Source organism: Punica granatum, chromosome 7 (genome assembly GCF_007655135.1).
Source record: "Punica granatum isolate Tunisia-2019 chromosome 7, ASM765513v2, whole genome shotgun sequence".
NCBI classification, from domain to species: domain Eukaryota; kingdom Viridiplantae; phylum Streptophyta; class Magnoliopsida; order Myrtales; family Lythraceae; genus Punica; species Punica granatum.
Genome location: NC_045133.1, coordinates 24,013,485 through 24,029,684, shown reverse-complemented (window position 1 = coordinate 24,029,684; position 16,200 = coordinate 24,013,485). Strand labels below are relative to the sequence as shown.

At 40.3% G+C, this 16,200-nt stretch overlaps 2 protein-coding genes and 1 pseudogene across 3 annotated transcripts; 2 read left to right on the top strand and 1 right to left on the bottom strand.

Moving 5' to 3' along the window:
* Positions 1–5,167: 5,167 nt before the first annotated feature.
* LOC116213800 (tubulin alpha chain) lies at positions 5,168–7,442 on the top strand. 2 transcript variants are annotated; one of them, XM_031548876.1, is made up of 5 exons: positions 5,168–5,384; positions 5,836–6,070; positions 6,153–6,523; positions 6,626–7,086; positions 7,169–7,442. In XM_031548876.1, exons 1-5 carry the CDS (start codon positions 5,292–5,294, stop codon positions 7,341–7,343), a joined length of 1,335 nt encoding a protein of 444 aa, XP_031404736.1. In that variant the 5' UTR covers positions 5,168–5,291; the 3' UTR covers positions 7,344–7,442. The 2 variants fall into 2 exon arrangements, with proteins under 2 accessions (XP_031404736.1, XP_031404735.1); XM_031548875.1 differs by having other exon boundaries at positions 6,626–7,442.
* Positions 7,443–7,859: 417 nt separating this feature from the next.
* Positions 7,860–11,943, bottom strand: LOC116213799 (xylulose kinase 2). Its single transcript, XM_031548874.1, has 11 exons — positions 11,588–11,943; positions 10,712–11,366; positions 10,260–10,348; positions 9,997–10,061; positions 9,817–9,872; positions 9,354–9,474; positions 9,200–9,274; positions 9,063–9,116; positions 8,783–8,877; positions 8,522–8,696; positions 7,860–8,312 (listed from the first exon to the last, which is right to left on the bottom strand). The coding sequence occupies exons 1-11, from the start codon at positions 11,644–11,646 to the stop codon at positions 8,080–8,082; spliced, it is 1,677 nt and encodes a 558-aa protein (XP_031404734.1). The 5' UTR covers positions 11,647–11,943; the 3' UTR covers positions 7,860–8,079.
* A 1,882-nt stretch (positions 11,944–13,825) lies between these two features.
* Positions 13,826–15,877, top strand: LOC116215558 (annotated as a pseudogene).
* Positions 15,878–16,200: the final 323 nt, after the last annotated feature.

Below are 16,200 nucleotides of genomic sequence, written 5' to 3'. Positions count from 1 at the left end.
AAAATTTGGGTCGGTTCTAACCATTACTTTGTTGACCCAAATTGGGTCGGCCTAGCTCCCCCTTGGGTGACCCAACCCAGGACCCTTCTCTTATAGTACTAGGTTCATAAGCCTCTCTCATAACCGAAAAAATGCATATAATTTACTACCAATTTAATTAAATAAAGACTCTTACAAATTCATGTAAGTAATTTACGAGAAATTAATTTTTGAAAATTATCGTAACTTACTTAAAAATGTATAATTTACCTAATAATTAATATTGAGTTATTTTAGTATAATTTTAAAGTAATTTACTTTTATTTTGATGGTATATGAAGTGGAACCCTGAAAAAAAAAAGCTCAAATACAGAAGTAGGGTAATAGACCCCAGAAACACTGCCTAAGATAAGCAGTTCGATGCCAGCAAGTGGATAGTCGAAGAAGTGAATGCCCCATGAAAGACGTACAGCCCAACGAGCCGTTGTTCCCCTCTTTGTGATAAACATGTCGTATTTCAACCTATCATCCCTTGCTAAAATGTTTCTAATAGCATCTATCACCGAAACCTGCACAAGGTTATGCAAAGTATAATACTTTGCACGCGCAGTGCAATCATTTTTAAAATAGTTGCATGTTAAATATTTTCATTTATTTTTGTGTAGTCAAGTAGAGATTAGCTGAGGGTGTGTGCTCACGTTATTCCACTCGGAGAAATATGTAGAAAGTGGCCTTAATAATAATTCTTTCACTATAAGGCCATAAAATCATTAGCAATTTGATAAGGAGCATATCCAACTACTCTTCAAAGATATGCAATTCTATATTACTTAGAGTATCTTCATCTTATATATTTTGGACAAGAAAAGTCTTATGTAACTATTATTTTTCAGAAAGATGTCCCTGTGAAATAGGATAGTAAATCAGCAAACACTACACTTGGATGAAATTAAAGGTAAATCCGTAAGCTCCTATAATTTTCTAATCACATTCCTACCACTTCTCTCATTATCTCTGGTCCCCTATATCTCCCCTTTCACTTTCCCTTTTTTGACCACGTAGTCTTCGTCTTCGTCTTCGTCTTCGTTTATTTTGATTTTGATTTTTTTTCTCAGTAAGTGGTGCTCCTTTATTGATATACTTAGAAACAAAACAAAGTACATCTCTGTCTACAAAAGGAGCCCAGAGTCTCCCAGCAACATGAGAAGCCCCGAGAATAAAAGCTTCAGAAGAAACAATCGAGCAAAAGTGGCACACATGTCGAAAACAAAGCCAGACACACAGGCCACATAACACTCAAAACTAACTCAGAGATGAAGACTGCATATGACTCCCCAGTCCACCATCAGCAAGTTTTCACCCTCTTCTATATACTATCAATACCCAGCAACCTTCCTTGAACAGAATGGCGAATGGAAACCCATATATACTGTAATTGATTTTCCTTTAAGCTGTTGCACAGCTCAAGCAAGTTCATGCTCCCAACAACCACTTGCCCTGGTAACAGCTGCTGCATTAAGAGCTCGACTCCAGATTCTCTTTGTGACGGGGCAAGTAAAGAAAACATGGCTTCTAGTTTCATTCTCCTCATGAAATAGACACAAGTGAGATCTACTTGTGCAACAAACCTTGCAGTTCTGTCTTTAGTTTTGCTAGCCTATCGTGCAAGGCCATCCAACTAATAAAACAGCGTTTTGGAATACTTAGACTGAACCAAGTAAGTTGTGCCGTTCAACCTCTTTATTATATTAATATTATTTAATAATTTTTATCAAAATCTATTTTTTTAATCTTCAGTACGATTACAGTATTTGTATTGTGCAATCTATTATTATTGATATACCGATCATTCAAAAAATAACAAAAAAGTACTTGTTTTTTCAGAAAATATAACAGTGCGATTACGTATTATATTAATATCCGTTACAATTATTATCTAAGGGAAAAGGAAAAATATAGATAATACTGCACGCAGAATAAATTTAAATATTTAACTCATATTGTTTAAATGTCGCTCAAAACGTAGGTGACACTCTAGTAAATCAAAATCGCTCGTAGTTTGCACCTATTGACTTAGGGTCTTGGAACCACCTCTCATAGCCCCCTTTGATTACGTTTTGTGTTTTTGACACAGTCAAGGATAAGAGGCAGGCAGGCCCCTCCAATGACGATGACAAAAGCTCAGGCACTATCCCAATGGTTGGCTATATACTATTGATGTGGGTCAACTCTATATCTTTGAGATTATTATTCTAACACTCCGATGGCTTTCAACACAGCGAGAGGAGCCCACAGATTTTCTCAGTTCTCATCCCACTAGCCAAAATTTGATTATTCATTATAAGATAGCTAAACTTCTAGAAGAAAATTAAAAATTAAATGTTTTTTTTTGTCCCATTTATGTTGGATAATTTAAGTAGTCTTGAATGCACATGATTAGTAATTTCTTTCGAATTTGTTACAACTAGTAGTCGTGGACTTGTGATATAACCGTGTGATCTGATCAGCTCTCACGAGCTTACACGCCGTTGATGTGCAAGTCCATAAGGGATAACTGATCGCTAGGTCGGTTGCCGAGAACGTCGATCCACTCTCTTCCCAATCGGAGGAACCTAATCATGTTGATCTGATGACTGAAAACGTAATCAGTAATATATATTTTTATCCCATTTGGTTCGCCGGAATGAAATGGAAAAGAATAGAATGAAAATCCATTATTCTATTCCATTTCTTTATATGGAGACACTTGTACGAGTTAGAAAGAGCATTTCGCTTGGAGGAAAATTTCTTCACAACATAATGGAATGATTTATTCCATCAAAAAACTTAAGAAATGCTCATTCCATCATTTCTCCTAAGTTTTACATATATCATATATTATTTTTTTATTTTTATATATCTAAACATATGATATATGGAATGGTATCATAAAAATAAGTCCATCTAATTAAATTAAATCATTCATATTCTCCAATTCAATTTAAAAATCACTATTTTTCTTTTAATATAATTACATTCATTATACAAAAATCCATTCCACCCATTTCATTCCATTCCAACAGCCTTCAGATTAGACGGAAAGGTTCATGCCAGTTGTGAAGTTCTTTGACAGATGGGGCAGTGGATTACTGATGTACCCAACAAACATGGTTTGAGCCCATAGAAATATTGCGAAAATGGGCCCAGAGCCCATTAACATGGTTTGAGCCCATAGAAATTTTGAGAAAATGGGCCTCAGAGCCCATTAATGAGCCCATGCGTAAGTATCATAATGACCTTTACTTTCCTGGTGGGCCTTTTCTGTTATTCATTAAAGTCCAGTAAGTGTACATATGATGAAGAAAGAAAAACTTGATTATTTTGTTTAATTTCATGAAATGATTTTAGAATCATGATTTTGATTTTAACTCTATCCACTAAATAACAAAAATACACGTTTCTCAAGTCAAATTTATAATACCATTTCATTTGTCTTTTTCCACAATCAAAATTAAAATCAAAATTAAAGTTACTTTAACTCGGTGCCACTTAATTCAAATGAACTCATCAGTGCAATAGAAATACCTTACCATGATTTTATGATTTCAATTATAAGCTGACAAGTGTAAAGTACCTCACCGTAATTTCGTTGGTCAGCATAGGAAAAAAGAAATTGGACTCTTTTTCCTTCAATTTGCAATCAGGTGGTGTTCGAATCAACTTGCATGCATATTAATTAATTCATTTTTCCGAACGTTAAAAGTAGATCATTCGCGTTTGATTCAGGAGAATCACAAAAAATAATCTTGTGACCTGACTCCAAAAAGATTTGGATAGAAGACCTTGAAATGACATTGGCCCTACTTGTGTGTATTATGGAAACTTACAAATCACGTTGCCTACATCGGACCATGATTGCCCATCTCACCCATGATGCATCTCCATGTGCCCGTACCCTCCTCACCAATCACGGTTAGGCCGGGCAGATCTCGATAGATGATTGCCCCGGGGACTCAAATGACGTTCTTGCCCCACACACTAACCCTTGTCTTCCCACTTCCAGAAGCAATGGCACGCCCGTAATTCTCGGCAACGGCGGCCCCATTTCTCTTCCCTCTCAAAAAAAAACTCAAAATCGAATTTGAGCGGGGCAGGTGCTACTAACTAACCATGGTTAATTATCAACCCAGCCAGGCTGTATCCGCAATATGATATTATTAGTAAATCCTAACCGGGGTTAACTAAGCTTCCATTTGCCCTTACAGTTTTGTGCAACCTCTAAATGGTCCTTGCACTTCTTCTTGTCCAAGCATAGATTTATGTGGTGTTTAATGAATTAAGTGCTTAAAATGAAGCACTTAATTAGTTAAGGAAAGAAATATATAGTAAGAAGGGAGGAATAAATAAGGATGAGAAAAGTTTTATGAGAGATAAAGAGCACAATGAAGTGAAAAAATGACTTATTTCATTAAGTCAGAATTTTCTACTTATTTCGTTAACTAATTTTTTACTTAATAATTAAATAGTTTAGATCATTATCTTATCTCTCATCTTTTCCACTTTCTTACATTCATTTTTTCTTATAACTAACTTGTAATTAACTTTTAAGTGCTTATTTGATTAAGTTAGAACAAACGCACCCTTAGTCGGAGTTATGCTGATCTATTCCTAAGTGATAAGTCCTTCGATCAAAGTTTCGACAAGAATAGATGTTTCTCCTTTCTTAGTTTTGAAAATGTGACAAAATCAAAATCTTAATCGGACTACTTTTGCTGCAATTGAAATTAAAAGGCAAAATACATTTTCATACTTGTCAAAATTTCATAACTTTGAGAATAGGCGAAGCATCCTCTCATTTCTTTTCTTAGCGAGAGTTCTATTTTAATTTTGATTTCTCACTCGAGATTAGGATTGGAGAATGTTCATTGTTTCCCTTCTTCAAAATGGCATTGGAGGACCCCTTTGCTAATGTTATGAAATATGGAACTTCTCTCCACATGTTATTGCAATTGACATCAAGTGAATTGAGATAGGCTTGCCACATTATAGTAGTATGGTCGGGATAACATACAAGACAAGTGAAATATAGTAGAGAGCATTTTGAGACTCTAAACAAACTATGGGTAGCAATTGAAATTAAACATTTCCTCGAGCCCCAACAGATTTGTGTATTGAATTTCTCGGCCCTATATATACCATTCATTTTCGTCGGTCACTCCATCACAGGCATTTCATAGGCGTCTTGATAAACGCCGCCCTCTCCGTTCTCAGTTTCCGATCTTTCCATCATCTTCTTCGTTTCAGTCACACCTTCGGCCTCCTAATCCTCGAAGATGAGAGAGTGCATCTCGATCCACATCGGTCAGGCCGGTATCCAGGTCGGAAATGCGTGCTGGGAGCTGTACTGCCTCGAGCACGGCATTCAGGTAACTTCAGATCATCTCGTTTTCATACCTCATCGGATTCGGTTCCCTTGTCGTAATCGTAGATTGCTTGCTAGATTGGAGTTTCAATGTTGATTAATGATCTTGCTGGATATGCATGTTCTGCAGCTTGAATATATGTTCATTGTAGTCGTATGTTCTGATCTATGTGATGAATGTCCGCTGTTTCTTTGGATCTGCTGATTCTGCGTTGGATTGATTTGCCATAGATTTTCCTGACGCATGATTATTTTATTTGGATCCATCATTGTTTAGATCCAGGTTGTGTCATTCGATCTTGAATCCAGAGTTCGATCGCTTGCAAGATCTGTAGACTAATAAATTGAGAACATGAGGATCATCTAGCATTGGTGTTATTTTCTGAATGTGATTCTTATTTCTGCTAATCTATTTGTGAATTGTGGTACTTATCTATTGTGATCTGTTTGTTCAGCCTGATGGCCAAATGCCGGGTGACAAGACAGTCGGTGGAGGTGATGATGCCTTCAACACCTTCTTCAGTGAGACTGGTGCTGGGAAGCATGTCCCTCGTGCCGTGTTTTTAGATCTTGAGCCCACTGTCATTGATGAGGTCAGGACTGGCACATACCGCCAGCTCTTCCACCCGGAGCAACTCATCAGCGGCAAGGAAGATGCTGCCAACAACTTTGCCCGTGGCCATTACACCAGTAAGCATATGCTTAATTTCATTATGTGGTTCATTGTTTTATGTGGTCCGACCTCTGACAATGTCGTTTTGTGGTCTGCCAGTTGGGAAAGAGATCGTTGACCTCTGCCTGGACAGAATCCGCAAGCTTGCTGACAACTGCACCGGCCTTCAGGGTTTCCTTGTTTTCAACTCTGTTGGTGGTGGCACTGGCTCCGGCCTCGGGTCGCTTCTTTTGGAGCGTCTCTCGGTCGACTATGGGAAGAAGTCGAAGCTCAGCTTCACTGTGTACCCTTCTCCTCAGGTCTCCACCTCTGTTGTGGAGCCTTACAATAGTGTGCTCTCCACCCACTCCCTCCTCGAGCACACTGATGTGGCTGTGCTTCTTGACAACGAGGCCATCTATGACATTTGCAGGCGCTCACTTGACATTGAGCGTCCGACCTACACCAACCTGAACCGTCTTGTGTCTCAGGTGCTTATACGAACTCTCTCTTGTCTTCCCAATATTTCATTTGCATTCATTTTTGAGGAAGTGATTGCTCAAGTAATTTCTGATGTTCTGTTCAATGTACAGGTGATCTCATCCCTTACTGCCTCTCTGAGGTTTGATGGTGCCCTGAACGTGGATGTGACTGAGTTCCAGACCAACCTGGTCCCTTACCCGAGGATCCACTTCATGCTTTCCTCCTATGCGCCCGTGATTTCTGCTGAGAAGGCCTACCATGAGCAGCTCTCTGTGGCCGAGATCACCAACAGCGCCTTCGAGCCATCCTCCATGATGGCCAAGTGCGACCCCCGCCACGGGAAGTACATGGCGTGCTGCCTCATGTACAGAGGTGATGTGGTCCCCAAGGACGTGAATGCAGCTGTCGCCACCATCAAGACCAAGCGCACCATCCAGTTTGTGGACTGGTGCCCGACCGGGTTCAAGTGCGGAATCAACTACCAGCCCCCGACTGTGGTTCCTGGAGGTGACCTTGCTAAGGTGCAGAGGGCCGTGTGCATGATCTCCAACTCGACCAGTGTTGCCGAGGTGTTCTCCAGGATTGATCACAAGTTTGATCTCATGTATGCCAAGAGAGCCTTTGTGCACTGGTACGTCGGTGAGGGTATGGAGGAAGGAGAGTTCTCGGAGGCCCGTGAGGACCTTGCTGCTCTTGAGAAGGATTATGAGGAGGTTGGTGCTGAATCTGCCGAAGGTGAGGATGGCGATGAGGGAGATGAGTACTGAAAATGATGTGATCCTGTGGCCTATGAAGTATCGGACTGTCTGCTGTTATGTGGTTTGTTGATCTTTCCTTAACTGCTGTTGTTTCCCGGACAACTACTGTGAAGGATTTATGTTAAAGTGTTTGGTTTTGAATCTCTTATGTGCTTTGTTTCAACTATAATTCCCAATGTTGCGAGTGTCTGATTACGTATCCTTAACCTATCATCAATCTGCACTACTGGGAGTAGGATCTTGAAATGCGTGGTAAGTAAAGAAGTTTTAGTTGTTTGAGAGGAAAGTTTCTATCTAAAAGTGACGTTCTATGCGGATTCTCAGGAAAATTAATTTAAATTTTATGAGCTCACATGATTGCCACAGGGTAATCTATATTCCCACTCTCACATTCTCACTTGAATGGTAGTGTAGACTATCATGGAGGGGGTGGAAATTTGGATTCTCACCTTGGTGGGAATGTGCATAAATTACTAGTAATCCACCAAATGTCCTCCAGGGAAAATATGTATAGCATCAACGTTTGAACATATATTGCGTTTGTTGCTAATAGGAAATTAGATTAGCTCCTACGTGGCATAAACTCTTCCGAAAAAAAGTTTGCATAAAAACATGTCGGAGAATATTATAGTACCATTATACACACTCGGTTAATGTATTATATTATGTGAAGATCCATGTACTGAACAGAAGTACAGGCGAACAAACAGGTGACCCCTATCAGTTTCTCTTATTTGAAATCGAGAGAAAGAAAAACACGAAAGGCAAAAGAGGCAGTCCTAACGAATATGGAAAACTTTATTGGTTTAGCAACGTCCGAGCTTTTGGACAAGGCGGCTCTCTATTTCCATCCTCTTCTTCACCAACACGGCGTACTTCGAAACCAGCTCAGGATCCCCAGCCGCCACCGCGAGCTTGCACCCGAGGGATATCGAGTCTGGCTTGTCCATGTACATATCTGATATTGGCACGAATCCACCCTTCTTGTGGCACAGCCATCCGTGTGTCGCTCTCAGTGCAGCTCCCAGAGAAGCCGAATCTGTCACGCAAGTCAGAATATGTACAACTTCCATTTAGACTTAGATACTACGCTCTGAAGGCAGTTCATATCAGGTTATTGTTTCTACTCTACCCCATCCTGTTCTGTTAAAGTTAAATAACATAATACATTAATTTCCTGCTTATAGACAACTTTATTTAGATTTGCATTTTGCCAAAGGAAAGAAGACACTGAAAGACTATGCATACCAGGTCTCTGAACCGTATAGATGTCGCAGCCGAAAATGGAAGCTAAAGAGCCAAGGATAGTAGTATTAGCAGATGCTCCTCCGGTGGCAATTATCCTGTTTGGAGGGGTGGGCATCCCAAACCTTTCTGCGTGGCCACGCATCGACAGAAACTGCCCCTCGATCAGTGCCCGGACCTGCGAGTTAATAAAAAATGTCAGAGAAACAGGTGGAAAGACCCAAAAAAAATAAAAGGGTTATATCAACGAAAAGTGGTTCTAACCTCTGAAGGAGGATCAAATTCATGAACTTCACTTTCTTTCACACTTTCTAATGTTTTGCCTGTGAAATTCTCTATGACGTACCGATGGAAACCCACTGCGCACATCAGAGGCATTTACTTCAGATTAAGAACAGATCCATTCTTTGTAATTAAACAGTGAAGGGAAAGATGTTCTCGCGCTGAGGTCAGGGATATAACAGGAGTCCATATAATACTGCACAGAAGAAATCGGGTTTTCCGTCAAGAGGATGAAAAAGTACGAACAGAGTTCGGAACAAACCAGGAAGGGGCGGAAGAATTTCATGATCCTTGTAGTAGAAACCAATCTTTCCACCTATTCCAAAACTTTGAATATAAGCATGGATGATGGATGATGAAAGTATACACAAAGACCATACAGAGTTGAAGGTAACAAACCATTAAGGGGAGGTGTTTGCTGCAGGTATTTGTTGAAAGTTTCCCAGGACTTCTCAGCATAACGATTGCGAACATCTATAATTAAGGATGGAGTTTGAGTCAACTTGCATGGCTTATGAAGAGAAGTTTGACCTACTAGGATTGGATTGTTTACCTTCACGAGTTAGAGATCCGTTCTTGTAGACCAACATTACCATGTATCCTTCCTTGTCCACAGGGTTAGGGAAAATATGCCCTTCAAGCTGCGGTTTAGGATTGGAACTGATCCCAAACACCTGAGTAAATAAGAACAACATGTTCGGTAGACAAATGAGTTCAACTTAATGCTTCTAAAGGCTCTTGAAAGAGACTAACGAAGAAACCAGTGTTTATGTTCTTTTTCCAAGACAGAATAAATTGAGGTGAGCAGTATTTATAGATTTGTTTTTCAATCGACCACATCGCTAAAATTTGGATCTATGGCAGAGATTAGGAAACAAGTACAATTAATGAGATCAGTACATGAGAAGCTAGCTTTTCTAAGAAACGTCTCATTATGCTGGCTATCTTGGTCCGATTGAAATGACAAATATATCTATCTCTTTGATATATGATAGGCACAGGGTTTTCTTACTCACAGTATCGCTAGTGCCGAGGCTAACTGCTAAATCACCTGGTTTGCTTATTGATAAACCTGCCAAAATTTAAATCTATCTCATGAGAAGTTTGATGCGATCAAGTACTGAAGATTGGACTATATGCAGTTACATTAAATTTATTAAGTGAAGATTGCGGAAATGATTGCCGAAATCCTTCACCTGCCAAGCTATTAGGGTTGTCTCCCGACCACTGGACAACCAAGCAATTCTTGTTGAATTTAAACCTAAGAGACACATGCTGACATGATGTTTCAATTCTTAATTAAAAAAGGAAGAAAACAGCAGCATTGACACAATTAATGGAACGAACTAAACTGGTCGCGTGAGGGCTGACAAATTTTTTTTTCCTCTATGCCAGCTACAAAATATGTTTTGAGATCACTTCGAGAAATGAAGGAAGAGGACAGAGTTATGTTTCTAACCTTTGCACAAAGTAGGGAGCTATTTGACCAGCAACAGCATAGGCAGGTGCCAATTTTCCGAGTTTATTCTGCAGACCAGGTGCTGTTGCCTATGGCAGATACTATCAAATTTCAATAAATAGAAGCAGAAGGGAATAATAATGTGAAAGAATCATTCATTTTTTGTAACTGGGAAAAAAAAAAAGAAGGAATCATTCATTTTATGAGCATTCTTTCAAATGTGTCAAAGCTAATACAAAAAACTAAAGTGGCATAAAATGCAGCTTGATTATTGTTGCTCTACTCAGATTGATGATATTACAGGACGATTGACGAAAACAATTGCATAAAATGTTGTCGACAATAGGTTAGCTATTGTGGAAACAGTAATTTTTATGCACAAGAACCTCTGTTTTAGCTTTAGAAACTAACTGTACTGCGTACTTAAAGAGACAACTGTTAAACAAACCAACCTTCAAGGCGGCTTCAGACCACTCCCGCCGTTCGATGTCCATCAAATTCATCCCTGCGCCATCTGTTTCATCGATACAAGCATAAGCACCAACCAGAAGAGAAGCCATGAAGGAGCTCACGAGGGAAATCCTCTCAGTGTTCTCATAAACAGCAGGCTGACTCTTGTGTATCTTCCTGATCTGGGGGCCAGTGTACCTCTCGTGGGCCCGAGAACCCGTAATTTGGGACAGCTCCAGCGCCCCCCCAACAGCTTCCTCGATCTCCCTGCACTCTGTCGTTGTGCTGCAGTCCATCCAAATAGGCGACTCCTTGACCGAGAAGGCATTGACGAATTGATCCACTAGTCGCTTAGCAGGGTCCAGCGATGACAGGATTGCAGAGCTGCCATTCTTCCAGTACACACTTCCATGCTGCTGACCGCTGCCGGAGACGGCTGCGATCTTCCCCAAATCCACGCTCGACTTCGAGAGCCTCGCGAGCATGATGTCGAGGGCTTCGACCCACATGACGGTCGGCGAGACGATCCTGCCATTAACGGAGGGGTCCCGGTAGACGCCATCCTTGGTCCCGTAGTGGGGCAGGTCGGAATCAAAGTGCACCAGCTGGGTAGCAACTATATTCAGATTCGAGTCCAGCACAGTTGCCTTCAGAGACCTAAGAAAAATCATCAATTTTCTCAGCTCAAATTCAGAATTAACATCAATTCCAATTGCGATCTCCAAGAACCAAACAAAACCATTGGAACCCAGAGAGATATTCAGTACAAGCTGCAATTTGATGGCTGTCACCATTGGAACCCAGAGAGATATTCAGTACAAGCTGCAATTTTTAGGCGACAGCCATGGGAGACAATGCTCGTCAGAAACGGGGCTTACTGAGTGGAACTGTCGAATCCCAGAAAAAGGGCATCCTCAGGGAGCTTAACATCCGCCATTTCCGAGCTACCGGTGAGATGACTCTGGCAAAAATTCCTAGGATTGAAGTGCTGTGGCAGTTTCTTGGATGCTGATGAAAATGATCACTAGTTTTGCGCCATGGATGAATGAGAAGTCCTTGATTTGCAGATAAGCAGAGTGATTTTGGATAAGGACGAAAGATTTGGATCAAAGTCTTTGGTTTGCCAGCAATTAAAAGATTCTCAGCTTCCCAGATTATCAGCTTCTCGTTGAGACCGAGTTTCTGGATACGAAAAATCCCACCAAGACCGCCCAGAAAATCACACAAAAAAGGAAAAAGAGACAAAAATTAGAAAATATATTAATACTCCACGTGTATCCTACGTATTGTCGAAATCCGCCTGCATGTCGTTAACTATACTTAGCCGAAAAAAAAAAAGGGTGAAAAAGAACCAGTTTTGAAGACCGGTCCCGGTCTGGAAAATATTTCTGCAATATCTACTAGAAGTGTGCCTGCACTGCAAATTTTTTACCAAAATGTTTTGAGTTCATATTTTTTAGTGAGATTTTTCGAACACTTTTACACTCTGTTCGGGGCACTATTCTCTCAAGGCTCTTGCTCGCGCTACTGACCGTCCGGTTTTCATAATTTTTGAACATACATAAATTAACCACAGGTGAAATTATTTTCTACCGAAAATCTCACCCTGCGAAGTGCCGAACGTGAGGGCGAATTAATTGTCATTGACTTCGTTAAAAATTACAAGCTCTGGCATTGTCTCAGGCAGGTTATTCGGCAGAAAAGTTGGCTGAAATAGCAACCCTCTTAACAATAATATCCAATAATAAAATTATATAAAATGGTGTGGGGGTGGAGAATAGAGGAAGAGATGAAAGAGAGAGAAGAGGGAACTCGGTGAGAGAAAGGATGAGAGAAGGGGGGAAATTGGTAATCACTAATTATAGGGGTTCACAAAATTACCTTATAACTTCTCTTAATTTATTGGTCATTAATTAATTTTAATTTTTTTTCGATTACAATAGAAGGTTCATAATTTAATACAAGGAAATGGTAAGGAAATCTAAATAAAGGGGCACAGGTAGTCTCACTGATGAAAATCGAACCTGTAACCTCTAGGTTACCAGGTGAGGATGTTAACCACTGCACTTCACCCCATTTCTCTAATTATAATAATTTTCGTAAAGGCATTTTAGGGAGAATAAAAAAGTTGATAATAATGTCCATACGCGGACAGCCTTCGAAAACTGAAGGCCCTCAAAAGTTGATCTAAGACCATGTTGGCTCAGATCATGTGCCCGAGTGTTAAGTGCTCGGGGTACTCATGTTCATTGCCACTCCATGAAAAGAGAAAGCACACTAGAAATAATGTCAGATAGAAGGTTCCTAATTTCCGACGGTGCCTTTCGGGAAATTAGAAATAGCATCTACTAGAAGAAGAGCATGGGAAACTATCCAAGTTTTCGACTGATTGGGATTAAGGGCCAGGGAAAGAGCTTAAGAGGATTACACTTTACTTAATTGTGTGCACGAAAAATGAAATAAAGAGACATAATTCTATTAACGAGGATTAATAAAATCCGTCATCTATATCATATAATGGTAGACCATAGACTCATGTTTGGGCACAACCAACTATAAATTTCATTAATTTTCTCATACTGGGACAATGCACAAACTTGTACCTAGTTGGGAGTAAAATGACAAAAGAAATATGTAAAAATACAAAAAAATTGAATTTGTCATTTTTTTTCTTTTAAACGTGTCAAAAACTGTCAATTTTTGACTCGTTGGAAGTACTTGAAATTGAAATATTGTAAAGCAAGAATATAATGATAATCAAGATAAATGAATTCTTAGGCCTAGGTTATATAAATAAACCACTAAGTACATAAATAATTTGCAATAATGTTGTTAAAGGTAAGCCCTCCATGGACTTTTCTGATATTTTGCTTTGAACGGGGATTAGCTTCAGATGATAATAAAGTTTAATAAGTCTAATAATCATACTGAGGAAAAGAAGAAGAAGAAAAGTTATGAGTAGCTTGAGGAGTTGGAATTTTCGTGCAGATAAAGTTCAGGGACTTCCTGTCTGGAAACAAAAGTTTAAGGAGTGACTTTTTACAATTTCAAAGTTTAGGGAGTAAAAGGAGAATTTTTCCTTTTCTTCCTGTCCGCCTTACTTATCACAGCCCCAACGGTCCAACGGGTGATTTTCATGGCGGCGAGGCTGAGAACAAGGGTTGCCTCCCTTCGGTCGGTTGCTTCAGCATGTTTTCGCCATGCTTCTCCATCGCCACTTCTTCTTCTTCATCGGCCCGTAAGCATCTCTCTCTTCCATTGCGACCATAATCTTCTCCGTTCATCTCTCTGCCGTCGTAATTTCTGCAGTGTAGCTGCGATTTCTGAGGCGAAGAATGCCGAGCTGTTCTTGGATGAGGTGAGGTACAGATGCAAGAACGGTGGGTTGAGAAACCTCGACCAAGCCCGGTCTTGCTTCGACACGATGATCGGATTCCGGCCGTTGCCTTCAGTTGCTGATTTCAATCTGCTCTTGGGAGTGATTGCCCGGATGCAGCACTATGGTGCCAATATTGGGCTGATTGAAAAGATGGATGTGGGCGGGGTAAAATTTAACCTTCACAGTTTCAGTATTTGGATCAACTGCTTGTGCCGTTTGAAGAGGGTCGATCTCGGTTTTGCTGTTATGGGCAGAATGCTCAGACTCGGTTTTGAGCCTGATGTGGTGACCCTGAATACTCTCGTCAATGGGCTCTGCATCGAAGGCAAACTTTCTAGAGCCGTGCAATTAGTTGACGTTATGAAGGAGAGAGGGTGTCGGCCTGGTGCAGTCACCTATGGAGCAGTAATGAAAGGCTTAGTTAGGACAGGGAAGACATCTCTGGCCGTCGGATTGCTCGACAAGTGGGAGGGCCGAAGCTGCAGGCTGGATGTTGTTACGTACACCACGGTGATTGAGGGCCTTTGTAAGGAAGGACGCTTGAGTGAGGCTCTTAACCTCTTCAAGAAGATGATCGATAAAGGCGTTCAGCCCAATGTCGTCACATATACCACCTTGATTCATGCTATGTGCTGTACAGGACAATGGGAAGAGGTTGAAGTACTCTAAATGGAAATGATCCAAAGGAACGTCATGCCCAATGAGCGGACCTTCAACACGATAATAGATGCTCTCTGTAAGGATGGGATGCTCTCCGAAGCAGAGTCTGCTTTTGATGCTATGATTCGAAGAGGTATCGAGCCTACTGTTGTCACATACAATTCATTAATTGCTGGATATTGCCTTCAAAATAAAATGGATGGTGCTGAGAATTTATTTCATTTGATGGTGGAAAGGAGCTGTCCGCCAAATGTTGTTACGTATACTATAGTGATTGATGGATATTGCAAGGGGAAAACAATGGATAAGGCGGTGAATATGTATCGTGAAATGCTTCGAAAGGGTTTGATTCCAGACTTTATAATGTACAACACTCTTATTGGTGGCTTCTGTCATGTTGGTAATATGCAAGCTGCGGAAGAGCTTTCTATGGAGATGCAAAATTGTGGTCACACTCTGGACCTTCAAACATATGGTATACTCTTGGATGGATACTGTAAACATGGCCATCTCGACAGCGCAGTGGCTTTGTTTAGGCAATTGGAAAATCAAGGGTTCAGATCTGACAATGTGATTTACAATATCCTCATAAACGGCTATTGCAACAATGGGAAACTTGAAGATGCCAAGAGACTCTTCAGAAGTTTGCTTGATAAAGGGTGTCGACCTGATGTTGTGATGTACACCACGCTGATAAATGGATTATGTAAGGAAGGCCAAATGACAGAGGCCCGAATGATGTTCCAAGAGATGGTCAGGATAGGATGTCCAGCGGATGCTGCCACGTATAATATTTTAATCAGAGGTGCTCTTACGAACAATGATGAGTTAGGCGCTCTAGAACTTCTTCGAAAAATGCGTGACAATGGCTTCTCAGTAGATTCCTTGACAGCAGAATCACTCTTAGATGATAGATTGGGACCACACATCTTGGAATTCATACAAGAGCTTCCATAGATTCATTTTTATAATTTGTAGATTTTCATCATCTATCATTCGATGATAGATGATAGATGATACATATTTCATTGGATTTAATTGATTAAGCTAAGCCTTTACTGGGAAGCGCAGAGAGGCCTGTAACATTTGCTTGTTTGTTGATGAAATGTAAATGTACTTTTTTTTTTTATGGATAATGTTTGGAAACTTCCTAATGATTAGCAGAAAAGAAAAGAACTTTCACTTGCAAGCTCTTTTCGAGCTTTTCAACTTTCACTTGCAAGCTCTTTCCGAGCTTTTCATTTTGTCCCTAAAGGAGATTTTCAGAATTTCCTCTTCCAACTGTAAGTGGCAAAATTTCAAATTATTATTTAGAAGCATAAAAATACAGAGGCTTAAGTTAGGGGACCTGATAAACATTTTCTTCCGCTGAAGCTAAAAGCCAAGATGCAAGAAATACTATCAGCATTCTTGTCGGTGGGGCTGATGAGATTAGCGAGGATGTATGAAATT

Bases quoted from the DNA above. Each gene is read 5' to 3' on its own strand.
- LOC116213800 (XM_031548875.1), top strand. From the start codon at position 5,292: ATGAGAGAGTGCATCTCGATCCACATCGGTCAGGCCGGTATCCAGGTC. The intron at 5,385-5,835 runs GTAACTTCAGAT...CTGTTTGTTCAG, and splicing joins GCCTCGAGCACGGCATTCAG to CCTGATGGCCAAATGCCGGG. The intron at 6,524-6,625 runs GTGCTTATACGA...TTCAATGTACAG, and splicing joins TGAACCGTCTTGTGTCTCAG to GTGATCTCATCCCTTACTGC.
- LOC116213799 (XM_031548874.1), bottom strand. From the start codon at position 11,646: ATGGCGGATGTTAAGCTCCCTGAGGATGCCCTTTTTCTGGGATTCGAC. The intron at 11,367-11,587 runs GTAAGCCCCGTT...GATTTTTCTTAG, and splicing joins GGATTCGACAGTTCCACTCA to GTCTCTGAAGGCAACTGTGC. The intron at 8,878-9,062 runs GTTTGTTCCGAA...TGATGTGCGCAG, and splicing joins AATTCTTCCGCCCCTTCCTG to TGGGTTTCCATCGGTACGTC.